The 16905-nt window shown below is 42.0% G+C and overlaps 1 protein-coding gene across 1 annotated transcript in view; it reads right to left on the reverse strand.

Annotated features, from left to right (window-relative positions):
- Positions 1-12678: 12678 nt before the first annotated feature.
- The window catches only part of LOC114556901 (melanocortin receptor 5), a 46764-nt gene continuing 42537 nt past the window's right edge, over positions 12679-16905 (reverse strand). The window contains exon 6 of the mRNA XM_028580022.1: positions 12679-13237. Coding sequence (XP_028435823.1) covers positions 12679-13237 — 559 coding nt within the window. The remainder of the gene's footprint in view (positions 13238-16905) is intronic.

Below are 16905 nucleotides of genomic sequence, written 5' to 3' on the forward strand. Positions count from 1 at the left end.
TTATGACAAAATACACAAAACAATCACAGGCAACTGCTATTTGAAATATAGTGGAATTTATTAACTTCAAAATTATCAATGGCCACTCAGTAATCCTTTGATTAATTAAAACCAATATACCTTTTTTAAAACTACAACATAACAAAGCAAAAACAAACCAGCATGTTATCTGTGTGTATGTGTGTGTGTGTGTGTGTGTGTGTGTGAGAGAGAGAGAGAGTGCGAGGAGGAGGGGGGTAGCGCAACCCGGGGGTTGCTCGGTCACGCCCAGATTAGCCGTTAGCTCATTGAAGATAGGCTATGTGTTAGCTGCACAAAAGCTATTTAGCCTCAAGAGGGCGGTGGTGGGCTGTGTTTCAGCTCCATGTGGCTAAGCTAGCCAGTTAGCTAGTTAGCTCTCCACCCAACGTGTTTCTGACAAAAAGACGCTCCATGTAACGCAGTTATTGGTACGTGTGTGTGTGTGTGGTTGAGCGGTTAGTGAAAGAGGAAAGAAAAGAAAGAGACACACTTAGATCTTAGTTATCGATAATGATCAGCCCTCTCAGTCACTCAGGTCTGGACCAACGTGAAATTAGGGCAGACTCTGAGAATTTCGTCTCACTGAGGGGACGTTCATTATAACCACTCCAGTGTGCTAAACAGCTGATTCTTTGCAGAGATAACATGGCTCCGCCGGTCTACACAGACCGCGGGATGGTGTTCTCGTCACCTTGCGGCTGTGAACAGACGGACCGACGGAGATTATTATCTCGCCAAACAGTAACTAAAACTCCTCAGCAGTGGGAGAAGCAAAAAGTAGCATTTACAGCCTGAACAAGCTACATATTCAACACAACATATGAACAAATGCACCGTTATCAAAGTACATTCACAGAAACAGATTTGACTCAGCGGTCACAATCATAATATAGTTATAAATCAAACGCACGCCAGTAGCGCTTATCAATCGATCACATTAAGGGTAAACAAAGGCAACATTAGCCTTTGCACATTAATAACCATACTATGTTCTATCTCTGCCCAGAACACTAAGCCTTACTGTATGTAGACCATCAGTCCATAGGTTTCCACGAAAAAACAGAACGCAATCCGGCCGCTCGTCAACGGGCGCGGACAAGCTGCATGCTCCTCAGCACAAGCTAGGTCGACTTGATGAGAGGAAAAGAAAAGCGGTGTCCACTGTGTTGTGGAAGTTTCTTTTGCAGCAGGAGTAAAGTTTTGAAAGTTTAGTAAAGTGAAACAAATAAGACAGTCAAAGACTAAACCGAGTTAGGTTTTTGTATTTTATTAAGATATATTTGCAAATATAAGAGGAACACAGATTCACAAAAAGCACATCAGCTCAGTGTGGAGTCAGTTCCTCAAATGAGTGAACAGAAACACTAGGCTTATATGCATCTTCAGAGTGACAGCACACACGCACTTGGCTTATTATGACGCTACAATTCTTACAGGCAATCTGATACACATAAAAGACAATCAAAAAACACAAGAGACATCTTGGAGCCATTTCGCCTCCTCCTCCCTTTACGACTTTTACACCCCCAGTTACATCTCAACTGGCATGGGAAAAACTGAATAGGCAGAGAAAGATAGCTTACTGTGGCTTTGTACCCATTTTTCTGTTTCAGACAAACAGTGCTCACATTATGTTCCAGACTTTGTGAATCATTTTTCTACATGTGGAAATGAGATAAACTCCCTTTCAGCATTTGTGAGAGAATTAAAGTAGAAATAAAATTATTATGCTTAAATGCAATTTTGCCATTGTTGAACGAGGGTTCAGTTGAAAACCCCAAAAAAGCTAAGAATATATATTACTGCTCAGAAATGTATTAAACCAAAAACAGCTAAAAACCTATATTATTGCTATAAAAGTACTGGTATGTATTGGATCATGTTTTTGACTGTGTGCTTTCAAATGAAAGAGTGTAGGACACTGCTGTAGAAAAAGGGGAAGTTCATGTGATGGTCATTGATCATGTTGCCTGTGTATCATATAGAGATGGAACATGCTCAAAGGTGAAGTTTTCTGTTTGTGCCTTCTGCCTCTTGTCTACGTGACTTTTGGCTCATACCTGCATTAGCATATTCTTCTATGTGACCTTTTGGCCTGTGTATTTGTATTGGCTCCATGGGCATAAAGATTGGTGAAACAAACCTTGCTGCGTTTGGGGGAGTGAACCAGAAAGATGTACATAAATAAGCGAGTTTTGCCAGCAAAATTCTCTTGTGGACGCAAGGGTTTCAGTACTTCAGCATTTAGAGAAGTTACTCACTGACTCTACTAGGTTCGGGACTGTGTTCATTTTTCATTTTTGTTCAACTTAGCTTATTTGTTTTTGTTTTCCGTGCTTCATATAAAATAAAAATACCTGAGCTTGTGTTGAGCTAGGGAACCAAAAGCCCGTGAATTTTTGTGCCTTTTTTGGAAGATTTTCTCATTTTCCCTCCACACCTGCCTGTGGCGAGTTGCAGCCCGGCGGGGAACCGATCTTGACAGTCAGACCTCCTGTTATCTCTCAGCAGAGTGCATTTCCCTACCTGCACGGCCGGTCAAAGCCCCGAGCGCTTGGCCTCTCTCGACACGGCGACCAGGAAGGCTAGCGGGCGTCCTTTGGAAGGAAGGGACCTTTGGTGATCCTGAGAGGAGCGGCCTTAAAACCGTGAGTACTTAACAAAAATAATTTCGTTATAAAGATTCCCTCGGGCAGTGCTTTTCATACACAGGGGGTTAAGAGTCCGTTAGTAGGGGCCATCTAGGGTGGTAATCGAAGCCTCTTGCCTTGCCTCTGGGTTCCCTGACCCGGGCGAGGGCCCTTTACTACGGGCGTGTGTGTCTCTCTAATAAATCAAAAAGCAGGGAAGTATCTGAAATAACTCCTTTTAATATAGACCAAAACATCCAGACATTAGTTTCTGTGTGTCAGAGGATTTTATAGTTTAAGGCCCCATGCTGTGTTTGAGGAACCTCTGAACCAATGAGAAGAATCAAAGTTACAGGAAGGTGCGAACCTTATCTGCATTCCCCTCCCTGGAGACATTTTGTGACTCTTCTCCTGGTAGTTTGGTGAAAAGGGCTGCGGGTTTTCCAGCTAGGCCAAGATCTCTTTGTCTGTGTCCACATGTGCCACATGTGTGTCTTGTCTCCAGAGGTTAAAAATCAGGTTTAACACAAGTACTGGTCCCAACAAGTGCTTTACATTCATTGGGTGGCATTTACAGTGTGAGTCAACTATACACAAACCTGTACTGCCAATGAACAGTTGTGGGTGGTCAAGGACATCCTGTAGCAGAAAGTTTACAATGGGTCCCATTTTGCCACATCATATATGAGAAGACAGCTAAATCAAGGCTACTGCCAACAGTACATTTAGTTTTCTTTGTGATTAAATGAGCACACTCTTCATCTGTGTGTTTGCATGCACCTCTGATTGTTTCTGTGTATGTGTTTTTGTTTGTTTGTTTACTTTTACATTAGATAAATGCCATCATGCTTTTCTCTCAGGACTTGGATGTGTTTTTTAAATCTTGTATAAAATGACAGATCTTAACCACATTCACATGGAATGCATATTTCCCAGAACCTATTTTAGGACTACATTTTTTTGCATTAATCATAACCTTGTGATTTCCATCATTCACAGGACCATAGTGTACCACAGCTACTGATGCAAACCATATTATGAAAACAGCTCACCATTTTACCTTTTGCTTTTATTCAGACATACATAAATTAAATAAACAATGTTAATTAACATAGCAGTGACATTGGTTGTTTCAACTGAAACTCACATTCATATTTTTGCATGCCATGCCATTCTATTAACTAAAATGAAATATGTTTTCACAGCTGTTAATATGGTCTCACTGTACATAATTGTAGGACTGAGTATGCAATTAGCATGTGGGCTTCACCTCTGTCCAGTGTCACATCAAATTCTATGTTTTCGCTGCTGTTACTGTGGGAACAAAAACTGAGTACTTCACAATCAACAATAACAATGAATCATTTGGCATAATTCCACAGATATGTCATGTTGGAGGTGAATGGAGTAAGTAAAATGGAACTATTACTGTTTTTCTTCAATAAATAAACCTATAGAAAAAAGAATATCATTGGGTTAAAAGCATATGCTTTTCTTTTGATCACACAATTAAGCGCTTACAATAAAAATTAATGGAAAGTAGAAAAAGCAATTACTACACAAAACAGAAAAAAACATCCTTTAAATACTGTTCCGGTGTTAATTCCGGTGACGGAACATCCTTTATCTGGTATGTTTACCATCGTCACTTCCGGTTTTCTCTTGCACTTGTTCGCTAGTGAAGTACGTGATGCAACCAATGGGCACTACTCTGTGTTGTTGCCCAAGAAATAAAACCCGGCAGCTGATAGGACGAACGAGTCACGTGGATTTGTTTTCTCTGGAAATTCAAAGCCAGACTGTCATGGCGACCGTTCAGAATACGATCTCATATTGTACGAAAATATTTCACTGAAACGTGTTTCTGAAAACATTTTAAGCGAGAAATAGGCCATGCAGTTGCTGAATCTGTCTTCATTTCAGATCGACAAAGGTCCGTTTAAAAGATTTCCATCAGATTTTGAGAGACTCTAGTCACCTCATTCCGCTCGTCATTTCCGGGTGAGTCCCGACGGCGCTGCCGCCGACCGAACATGTCAGGTCGGCCAAAATGAACGCCGACAGCCCCTCAGACAGACGACGGCACAGGACACACCGAACAGATTTGAGTCACTGACCTCGGCAGACTGTCCCACGGTGTAAGCGTCCTTACAGAGAGTGCCCTTACAGAGAGTGCTGTGAAGCTATTTGTACATAAGTTTTACATTTCAAGTGTGAACATCTTTACCTAGTTTAATACAGACCACAGGCAGGGATGGAGTATGACTAGATAATCAGGGAGGACATTGACAGACTAGAGCAGCAATAAATATGTATTATGTAGATATAAGGCACAGACAGGAGAGTGAATTCAAATCATAGCAGAAACAGCTGTGCTACTGAATGTTGGAAGATTTGAAGAAGCTGCTTGTTAATTGTCACACAAATGCAGCAGCAGGAGGAGGCAGGGCATACTGCAGTGGTCAAAATTGTCTGTTGACAGGTGATGCCGTCCAAAAGTTTAGCAGCAGGCTACTTTTCCCAACTTACAGATGACAAACAAGGTAACACCCCTCTGAGGCCATAGACAGTCATGTGTGGTTTCTTGGGTTGTTAAAGGTGTAAAACACATAATTATGAAAATGATCTGCTCAACAGTGAATAATAAAAATGTATGTAGTTTAAGTAAATATTGGTTTTAAAACCTCTGACAGACTGTGAGCTTGTTGTGTTGCGCCTCTTTTCATCTTTTTCATTTAACAATACTTGTTTGTTTAGAGCACTTATGATATGTTTTTGACCGTGTGTTCACATAGACTAGTGGCTACATCACATGGTTTTGTCAATAACAACATGCCTCAGGGAAAGCAACAGGTCAGAAGGTTGGTGCAGCAAACTAGCAGCGATTCATCAAGGGTGTAGAAATATTTCACTAAAGATGAGGACTGTACCACTGTCACCAGTGTTTCCCACAGGTTGAGAATTTAATTGTGGTGGTGGGTGGTACAGGATGTGATGGCTGGGTTTCAGTAATAAACTAGTCAAACAAAGGTTATGAACTTTCTTTTTTTGTTGAAAACAATTACTACATAACATGAATAAATAATAATAAATATAAATAAATAATTGAAAAATAAATAACTATTTACATATTAAACAAACCAGACTAAAAGATGATACAGATGAAGGGCAGTCTTTGATGTCCTGTAGTTGGTTTGTCAAATAAATGTTATGGTTCAGCAGATAAAATACCGGATTACCCGGAGCCCAAATATAATGATTAACAACTTAACCTTAAACTATAAACTATATGACCCATAAAGACAGTTAAATGTCATTATAAATCTCAACACTGTCTCACTAACTCCTGAATCGTCGATGACGCTGTGTCATGCACGTGGCGCGCAACTTCACATCGTAGTCTCGGCGGGGCACCCAAGTAGAACCTATATATGGGAAACACAGGTAATTGCAAAATTTGTCAAAAAGCCAGCTCATTTGGAACTTCATTTGAAAGCCATGAAACATTTGGCTTTCAAATGAAGTAGGTGTTTGGATTTCTGCTACACTTAAGGAGAATTCCGGTCAATTTCAACACGTAGTTCTGTTGTTTGTAAATTACGAGTACTGTAAGTAGCGAGAAAAACGAAAATAATCGGTGCTGCCTACACCGAGTTATCCTCCTGCTAGATTTTGCACCCAACTAAAACAGGGCTTAAACGGGGCAAGTTTTAAACATGTTTTTAGCTTCTAAACATGTTCGAAATGCCATTACAAGTGCTTAGCCTTGTGCAGTTATTCCTTCCGAGGGAACACAGTGAATTTGACTGCAGTAGGTGTGACAGAAAGGCATAAGAGTTGTGTTAATAATACCTCTGTTGATTTACTGTTTTCCGGTGAAGTCCACACTAGTCAATTGCCGATCTCATACAATCCAATATTCCAAAATGTATTTTTTCCACAAAATAACAATTTGGTTCTCTCCATAGTAATGAGCATGTTTCAACAGGCTGTAACCTGACACCACAGTGGAGCGAGCAGAGCTGCAGTTCAAGAGTTCAACAGCTATCGCGCATACGTAACCTAGCAACGGTGGACACTGTCAGCAAAAGCAGGGAGGGGCTCACAAGCTGACAGACGGAGCTTGGAGTTAGTACAGGACTAATAAGAGAAAATGGTTCGAGTTTGTGCCTTTCCAAATTACGGAAACCAAATGAAGATATATTTGTGCTTGTGCTTTCAGCATCTACCCCTCTGCCACCGGGAGATTTTACAGTTGTGGCTGGTTGCATTCAGCTTGATGTGCAAACTCCCTTGCGAACATTACGTGAAAGGGATTACCGTGTTTGCAGCGGACATTTTGATGAGGACGACTTCACCGAAAAGAGCGTCAAGTCCCATTATCTGAAGGCAAATGCCATTCCAAAAGCGAAAAGATCAGCTGCAGACAAATTGGAGTTAACATTTTTATGATTTATACTTTCCAAGGCTAAAGTAATACTTACACTTTTTTTTTTCCTGTGAAGAAATGTTTCGTGGTGTTCTAAAAACACTGACACAATCCCAAAGCTCCGTCTTCGTCTCTCCCTCAGCTGACTGTGAGTCTCCACCGTTGCTAGGTTACCTATGCGCATGCGTAATAGCTGTTGAACTCACTTGAACTGCAGCTCTGCTCGCTCCACTGTGGTGTCAGGTTACAGCCTGTTGATACATACTCATTACTATGGAGAGAACCTCGGCAAATCGTTTTTTTGTGGAAAAAATACATTTTGGAATATTGGATTGTATGAGATCAGCAATCGATTAGTGTGGACTTCCGGAAAACAGTAAATCAACAGAGGTATGGATTAACTTTTAACTATTAACTTTTATGCCTTTCTGTCACATCTACTGCAGTCAAATTTGCTGTGTTCCCTTGGAAGGAATAACTGCACATGGCTAAGCACTTGTAATGGCATTTCAAACATGTTTAGATGCTAAAAACACCTTTAAAACTTGCCCCATTTAAGCCCTCTTTAAGCCTGTTGGGTGCAAAATCTAGCAGGAGGATAACTCGGTGTAGGCAGCACTGATTGTTTTCGTTTTTCTCGCTACTGACAGCACTCCTAATTTACAAACAACAGAGCTACGTGTTGAAATCGACCGGAATTCTCCTTTAAGGATTTTCAGAAGTTAGCTGTTGGTGTAAAGACACGCAGGAGCTAGGCTGTCGGAGATCGGATCACTGGATCATTGCATGGTGCCAATGCAAGAGGTGTGGTAGCGCTACACTTAATTGGCCATTTCAATTGTGTGCGCACATAAATAGGCATAAACACAATGCATTGGTTGCCAATGAAGGCGGACAATAGACTGTTACGGCAAACTTTTGATTGACTGAATTTATCATGGAAATGAATGATGCAGCGTCCAACATAAATACAGGGACTGGTGTGCACAAAATTACCACTGGTAAACCCAGTAGTGTGACATGGGTGTTAAAGCACAAACCGAAAGTCAAGCTCAGTGCAAAAGTGCTAATAAATTGGACAGGTTGCAAAATGCTAGAAAGGCTAAGCTACACAAAGCAAGCGTCTTAAGAAATTCAATACAGGGGGGTCACATGATGTAATGCCAGGGGAAGGCTGCTGAAAAGACGGCTCTGCATCACACTGCTACATTTATCTTTTTAAAGATATGTAACCAGGGACATTTGTGCTCAGCTTGGAGAAGAAACATTGCGGGAGCCAAGTACGTCGAAAAGGCAATAACTCCAAGGCATTTGGTGATATAAAGCATCTGCACTCAGGCAGACCCAAAGCTAGGTCTGTGAAATAACATTTTAACAACAATTACAATTTTGCCTCCGAACGATCACAAAAAAAAGTAAATGAGAAAAACGATAATTTTGCACATTACACAGTGTATCCTCCATGTAAATTCGGTCCGTCGCTGCATACAAATTATATAAAATATTACAGAAATAGTTTTACAAAAACTGTTACAGACAGGAACAGATAGGTCCTGTACAAAAGATAATCTGATTAGATAATAATCAAAGTACAAAGCTGCTCCACATACTTCAACATTGACATCACACCTCAAGTAGCTATCATAGCCAAGAGTTAAGGTAAGAGCCAAGGGGATATTAATTGCCTAGCTTTTACTATATCAATGAAGGGTTGCCAAGAAATAAAATGTTTCAACGGAACCACACAATGTACAGTATATCTGAGTTTTTCCAGTTTTAGGTGCTGCATAACGTCTTTGATCAACATAGTGAAAGTAGGAGATTGTGCCTGTTTCCAGTTCAATAGAATTAATCTACGCGCTAGAAGGGTTATGAATCTTGCTACCGAGAGAATACTGTAGGTCCTGTAAGAGGACTGTCCTCTCCTGGTACTCCAAATACAGCCAACATTGGGTTGTGTTTAACCATGTGTCACAGAATATCAGACAAAGTTTTAAATATTGAGTCCCAGAAACTGGATAACTTTGGGCACAACCACAACATGTGCCCCAACGAGGCAGGAAATATCCCACATTGGTCACATAAAGGATTTACATTAGGGCACATTTTAGATAGCTTGGCCTTCGAAAGATGGAGACGATGCAAAATCACCACAGAACGTCTTATTATATATATACAATATATTTTTTTATATTGTATATTGAATACATTTTATTTCCACAACTTTTTTAAAAGTGCATTCATAAACGATTCTTTGCAACAGCAAATCATTTCCAACTTCATGCAGGCCTAATTGAGACTACTTTTAAAATCATCACAAAATCAGTGGGCCTATCCACAAGTCAACAAAACATGCTTAACGTGTTATGATGCGGGGTCTGGGGGTCCACCCTCCGAAACTTTTGAACATTAAACACTTCATTTCCTGCATTCTGGTGAATTTGTATGCACTTATTTCTACCTTTTTCTGAATCAATATGCTGGAAATATCTTTATGTAAAGGGAAACATATTACAATCCAAATATAAAAACCTAATGGAATATATTGCAGTTAGGCTATCAGGCATTCTGTATTGCGTTATTCTCCTTTAGATCTGCTTTTCTAATTATACCTGAGTCAGTACACATGTAGCTTAGGCATAATTTACTCTTCTCTTTTGCATCTTTTGTTGAGGCAGTAACCTCAATTATACATTATTCATTTTAATTTATTAATAAACCCCTGGACTGTAATATTTCAGATGTTTGAGCAAGATTTCTGTGTCCAAAACTTTGTGCACATTCTAAATATAACTCTCTGAGATTTGGAGGAGTTGTGATATTTCGTGAAAAATAATAGGCTATTACAAGAGTAAAGTCACTATATCTCAGAAAATAATCTACCTGCACCATAGCCTGCTGTGCCATACGTGATTGCTCTGCTGATATGGTAGATCTCAGACCTTCTGACAGACACAGAACCTCGTTTGAGTCTCTGGTCTCTGAATGACACAAAGTTTAGGGAAGTGGCTGTATGCTGCTCTACATCAGAGGTGGAAAACCGAAACTACAGAAATACACAGAGCTCAAACGCGAAACATCTGCCGCAGCATGTCGACAGTAGACCGCGTCCTTTATAAATGTGAAGCTGCACAGCTTTTTACAGCGAGAGTGGACACAAAGCGATGTCCGGTTTTATATTTGTCAGTCAACTTTTCAAAATACATTTGTGGCTGAAGCCCCGGCAAAATCAGCTGATGCCGCGTCTGTCAGTGGGAACAGTGAGGCCGTGCTTTGATACGCAGAGGTGTTCGATGCGGGGCTGCGCTGCAGAGAGAAATAAAAGTCCTCCACCTGCAGCCTTGATCTGTATTTGTTTTTAATCAGGGTCAGTGCGGAAAACCCACACTCACACAAGTAGGTGGAGGTGCTGTCATTTGCTAGCACCTCCTTGCAGACCACACTCTGCGGTGCACCGACCAGGTGAAACCTAACTTTAACTCAGGATCATATTTCCTAAGTTTTTTGCTGGGTCCTGTCTCTTCCCTTAATGCTTACTTCTGTTGACTTGGGACAAGGAAACAATACATTTTAAAGCTAATACACGCACGCACAATTACCGATATCAATAGAGCTGCATACAGAGTTTTTTTTTTTTGGTGTGTTGCGCCCCCCAGGGGAGGCACGCCTCACCTATTGAAAACCCCTGTCCTATAACAAATAATCTTGGGCTGAACAGACATGCAACAGACAGAGGTTATCATGTATCCCAGTCCAGAATTCCAGGGGTCTCATTTATAAATTTGTGCGTAAGATCCATACTATAAGTGTACGTACGGCCAAAAGCTCAAAATGGCATACGCCGGAAAAAAGTCTGATTTATAAAACCGTGTGTACGCACACCTGTAAGCAATGTTCCCTTTATAAATCACAGATTGACTACAAGTGTGTGTTCGTGGATCAGCCTCTTATCCCGCCCTGTACACGCCCATTTTTAACCATAAATAGTCAATGCAAAGCACCTCGTGAATGCTGATAAGTATGTTAATGACCTTTGCAGTTGTTCTTTCGTTACACCGAATCATACTGAATCATGACGACTGGCGGAGAAAAAGCAAAAAACCTCTCAGACGCTCAGGAATTGCTGCCAATTGAATTATAATTTTGGCCTGTTCTTGCACAGTGTATGGAACCCTGATCTATAGACTACCTTTATTAATAAAATCTTCCAAAACGGCAGGCATTACAGCACTCGGGGACAACTTCGATATACCAGATGTATATAATAAGATTTAACAGAACTATATATTATATCCAAACAAGCCTTAGTGATAAAGTTGAAGATTATATATAATATTTATTTAAAAAAACACTTAGCTGTCTGACATTTCCCTCTGGAAACAGCCGGTTTCACCCAGAGTGGCAAGAACCTGTATTTGGACCAGGATATGGCACGGTTCCGGTGCGTTGCCCTCTCTACTGGACCCAATTCAGTACATAGATCCAAGAGCGCAGCTATATTACTATTACAGCTATATTAGGGAATTTAAATCGGCATATTAGCCAGTCATTGTCATGGTCCCTGAAGTCTCTTTTTTTCCTGATTCGTCCATTAGCGGAGTCCTCCTGTAGGGCCAGCAGTGCCATCATGCAGCATTACGCACGGATTCACCGCAGTATTTATGTTTACAACAATTTTATGATTGTTAACACCTTGCTAAAATCACAGCATCAGTGGTATCCACCACCCCGAGATACAATTTGAAATCGAAATGTAATAGGCAAACACACTTTTCTTCATGCAGGTTTTGTTATGAACAGTATTAAAGTTAGGACCGATAACGAGGACATTAAGTATAACGATTGCGCGAGAGCTTAACGGCTGTATTTCCAGACTTTGACATTTGATGATATATGCACAGTTTTAAAGACATATATTTAGTGTTCTGTGTTCTGCCATTATCTAATGCTAGGGTATTTGATGCTATCCTGTATTCCATGCAGTCGGGCCATCTCCTCCTCCTGCGAGACAGCGCTGATTAAATATTAAGACTGAGTTTTGATTTAAGATTTGAGTTGGAGGTGTTTATGGAACAATTATCACTCTGTACAAGCACAAATAACACTGCTGGATTTCATCTTCATGGTAACGTAGATGATATATGAGTGAAAGAATGTGCGTGAGGCATCAATACTGGATAATATTATTCCCATTTACTCTCTGCAGTCTGACTTCAGTTCACCACCTCACCATCTGCGTCGCCAATTCCTATTGGGAGGACCGCACATTCTCCCGTCAAGTTTGTTTTTTATAAATCACAACCTTTGCGTGGGAAGTGGCGTATTTATAAATGAGACCCCTGGACCTTATAACAGGACCATAGGCCATGAAGTAATTAGCTGCCCTCTGTCTTACATTTCAAACAATTTGGTGTCTTTCAAACCAAGTCTGAACAATCTGGAGGGAGTCCAAGAGAAGCAATGCATAATCTTGAACTGGATGAGTTGTACCCTCCATCGCAAATTCTGTCCCACTTCTCATCAACCAGTGTAATAAATTATCTGTCTTCTTGATTCTGACCAGGCTCCATCCTTGACCATCATTGGTCTATATGTCTCTTAATACTTACCTGTCAGATCGCAGATGTTTCTCAGGCTGTAACAACAGACAATCTCCTTAAAAGTTTTCCTCATCTCCTGACTCCTAAAAGCATAGATGAGTGGGTCAATCACAGAGTTGCACATGATGAGGATGAGGTACATGTTGAAGTGGGACATGAAGCACACGCAGTAGAGGTTGCGTGGACATGAAATCATGAGGATCAGGTGGAGGAAGAAGGGGGCCCAGCAGACGATGAAGATCCCCAGCAGGATGGTGAGTGTGATGGCCCCCTTCATGCTGGCCCGCTGGTGGATGGAGTTGTAGCCAGGCAGGGCAGCGATGCGCTTCACGTGTGAACGTGCCAGCATGAACATGTGGCTGTAGAGGGAGGCCATGATGAGCAGCATGGCAAAGAACATGGAGACCAGGCAGATGATGACGGGGGTGGTGTCTGAGTAGACGATAAAGACGATCCCGCAGCCCGTGCAGAAGGTCCAGATTCCCCCGATAATGCAGCCGGCTCTCCTCACTGTCATGATGTTGTGGTATCTCAGTGCATAGAAGATAGTGACGTACCTGTAGATAATGACATATATTGATATCTGAAGTGACCTAACTAACCTACTCTTTTCTAGCAACCTTACCTAGTCACTGAGGAATTGCAACAAAAAAAAGCAGCAATGATCAGGCCCTCACACCTTCCTACACATTTCCCGGACAATAGGGCTTTCGCCGAACGTTATTTGGTGCTCTGGCCCTAATAAACATAGTGATTTCAATAAGGCCTTCACCCCCAAAGTTGTCAGTTTTTGGGCCCTAACGATAAACATTTTCCCACTAACCATTCATTTATATGAATGCAGTGTTTCCCATACATAGTTTCTTACATACTTGGGCACCCCGCCCAGGTAGATTGAGACCCGCCCAGGTAGATAAAATCCGAATTAAATTTTTTAAAGTGCACATAGACAAGCGGCCTCCAGCCCCTCCCAATCGTGAAGTAGCCCTCCACGTGCATGACACACAGCATCAACGCGGCACTTCAGGCTATTGGTAGTAGTAGGCTGCTGGTGGTCTTGCCGTAGGGTTAACTGTACGAAACCGCAGAAACACCGCGGCCACGAACGTCATTTATTGTTGCTCACCCTCTTTACGGCAGCGTGTTCTGCTACATATCTTTATGATGGAGTTAACTGGAGCTGACTGGAACTAACCGCTACCAGAGTTAATCGTTGCTAACCGAGCCTTCAGTTGTTCTCTGTGCCCTTATTAGGGCCCGAGCGCCGACAGCGGCAAAGGCCCTATTGAAACTGAAGGAATTATTATTTCTTTTTCCCAGCAAATGAATTGGCTTTTTGAGGGGCTTAACATATTCAAAAACTCACCAAATTTGGCGGTCGCATCAACTCTGGTGAAAATGTACGTATTTTAAGGGTTTTGGGAATAGGCGCACAAAAATGGCTCGCTGGTAAAAAAAATTGAGCCCCTGAAGTGCGTTTAACGTAGACTCACAAAACTTGGTAGATGTATGTAGCATGTCAAGATGTACAAAAAACATCATTAGAGCCATTCCCTAAACCCAACAGGAAGTCCGCCATTTTGATTTCAAAGTTCGAAATTAGTGCGATTTTGGCCATTTCCACATGTCGTACTAATAAACTCCTCCTAGAGATTTCACCCGATGGACTTCAAACTTGGTCTGTATCATCCCAACACCTTAACGATGAAAAGTTACTAAAAGAAAAACTTTTCTCTCAGACGGTGTGGGCGTGGCGTGGGGGCCATTTTGAGTGTTTAGCGATGAGCAAAGAAGTTGTTGTAACTTAAGTGTACGTTGTCATATCTGCCCGAAATTTCTCACGATTGACAAGGGTCCAGGCCTGAGGACACCTACAGGCCAAAATTGACTTTTGGTCATAGCGCCCAACAGGAAATGCGCCTTATATGACAAACATCCTCCGATTTACATGAAACTCAGAATGTGTGGTCTACATGTGATACTGAGCCGCCCCCTATACTTTAACCACGCCCACTTACCCTGGCCACGCCCCCTTTCATAACATTTGAACCATTTAAGGTAGAGTCTTGTGTGAGGTGTCATTGAACTCAGCAGAGTTCCTTCTTCATTGGTGATGGTTTAGCCCGCCCCCTATGTTTAACCCACGGCCCCCTTTATAACTAATGACCCGTTTGATGTAGACCCTTGTGTGAGATATCATTGAACTCAGCAGAAAGTTCATTTTTAATTGGTGATGGTTTGACCCGCCCCATATGTTTAAGCCATGCCCCCTTTCATAAATGCTGATCCGTCTAAGGTAGAGTATTGTGTGAGGTATCATTGAATTCAGCAGAGACTTCCTTCTTCATTGGTGATGCTTTGGCCCGACCCTATATTTAAGCCACGCCCCCTTTCATAAATGCTGACCCATCTAAGGTAGATTCTTGTGTGAAGTATCATTGAACTCAGCAGAGAGTTCCTTTTTAATTGGTGATGGTTTGACCTGCCCCCTATGCATCAGCCACGCCCCTTTTCACAGCTAATGAACTGTATGACGTAGAGTCTTGTTTGAGGTATCGTTGAACTCGGCGGGGAGTTCCCTTTTCATTGTTGACGATTTGCGGCGTCTGAGTGCCGTGCAAATGCACAGTCGCAAGGAGCGGCGTACGCCGGTAACCCCAACGCACGCAGAGGTGCGAGAGCCCGTCCATCGCTGCTCGCAGCTTTAATTAATTTTATTAAGTTGGCTGTAAAAGTTTTAAAGGTCCAATGTGTGGGAATTTTTCCCATCTAGCGTTGAGATCATATATTGCAATCAACTCTCTTGCGCCACGCAGTTCAAAGTACGTATTACAGCTACAGTAGTCTTCACGCTTTTTTCTAATGATGCTGGTCTCTTGTTCTTTTCAATATCCTTTTTCTTTTTCTAGGTGAAGAAGAAGAAGACTCCTGTTCCTGAAATTTGGATTTTGAATATGTGTGGTTCTAGCCTGGTTGACACCAGACCCTTCTCAGTTGTAACTAAGAGTGGGTCTGGGAAAGGTTCATTGACAGTTCAAAGGGGCGTCACCAACGGACGCAGCTCAAATGCCTCGGGGCACATTGGGTAGTCAACATGTTGAATGTAAAAAAAAAGCTGCTCGCCGTCGCTGCGCTATCGTTGTCACGTAAAGCCCGACTCAACGGTTGTGATTGGTGTAAAGCCCGCCTCAACGGTCGTGATTGGTGTAAAGCCCGCCTCAGCGGTTGTGATTGGTGCCTCAATTTTGGGGACATTGGAAATGGGTTTGAATGGACTCTTCGCCAGACTGACTTGCAGAGCAAATCTCAAATTTGCCAGAAGTTCATCAGGGTTTACTCTGGCTAGTGCGGTCCTCCTTGTTTCCTTCTTCAAAGAAGCGGTATCATTAAACTCAGCCGAGACTTCCCTTTTAATTGGTGATGATTTGACCCGCCCCCTATGATTTAGCCACGCCCCTTTTCACAGCTAATGAACCGTATGACGAAGAGTCTTGTGTGAGGTATCGTTGAACTCGGCAGGGAGTTCCCTTTTCATTGGTGACGATTTGCGGTGTCTGAGTGCCGCGCAAATGCACGGTCGCAAGGAGCGGCGTCCGCCAGTAACCCTGGCGCATGCCGAGGCGCGAGGGCCTGTCCATCGCTGCTTGCAGCTTTAATTACAGTTTGAATTTCGTCACGGCACTTATATCACAGCTACCTCAAGGTCTTTCAAAGCTAACAGTTGTGTCCGATTTCAATTTAAGGCATTTTTGTGAACGTCAGGGGTCTTCTTAGGAGGAGCAGCTAGCTAGCTATGTGTCCCATTCAATACAATGGGAAAAGATCGCGGCTAGCTAGCTACACTTTCGGCATAACTATAGTATATTTACAGTTTGAATTTCGTCAAAGGCACTTATATTACAGGTTCGCCAAGGTCTTTCAAAGCTTACGTTCTAAGACATTTAATGTAAAAACATCCTTTTCATCTCATCTGTCCAGATATCACAGAGGGTGGAGTGTCACCCAGATAGCACCTGTTCATCTGTGTGAAGCTGCAGAACAGTATTTTCCAGGTGAGAGGGCACATGTTGCAGAGAATAAAGGAATTGATGTGAGTAATGCAGACCAAAGTAATGATGTTGATGTAGACCAAAGTAAGGCTGCTGAGAGTGATAAAGTGCAACATGCCTACACAGAAAATCTAGCTCTGTTTTACTTGGGTTTGCAGGCAAAGTATTTAGACTTT

Source organism: Perca flavescens, chromosome 6 (genome assembly GCF_004354835.1).
Source record: "Perca flavescens isolate YP-PL-M2 chromosome 6, PFLA_1.0, whole genome shotgun sequence".
Taxonomy (NCBI): domain Eukaryota; kingdom Metazoa; phylum Chordata; class Actinopteri; order Perciformes; family Percidae; genus Perca; species Perca flavescens.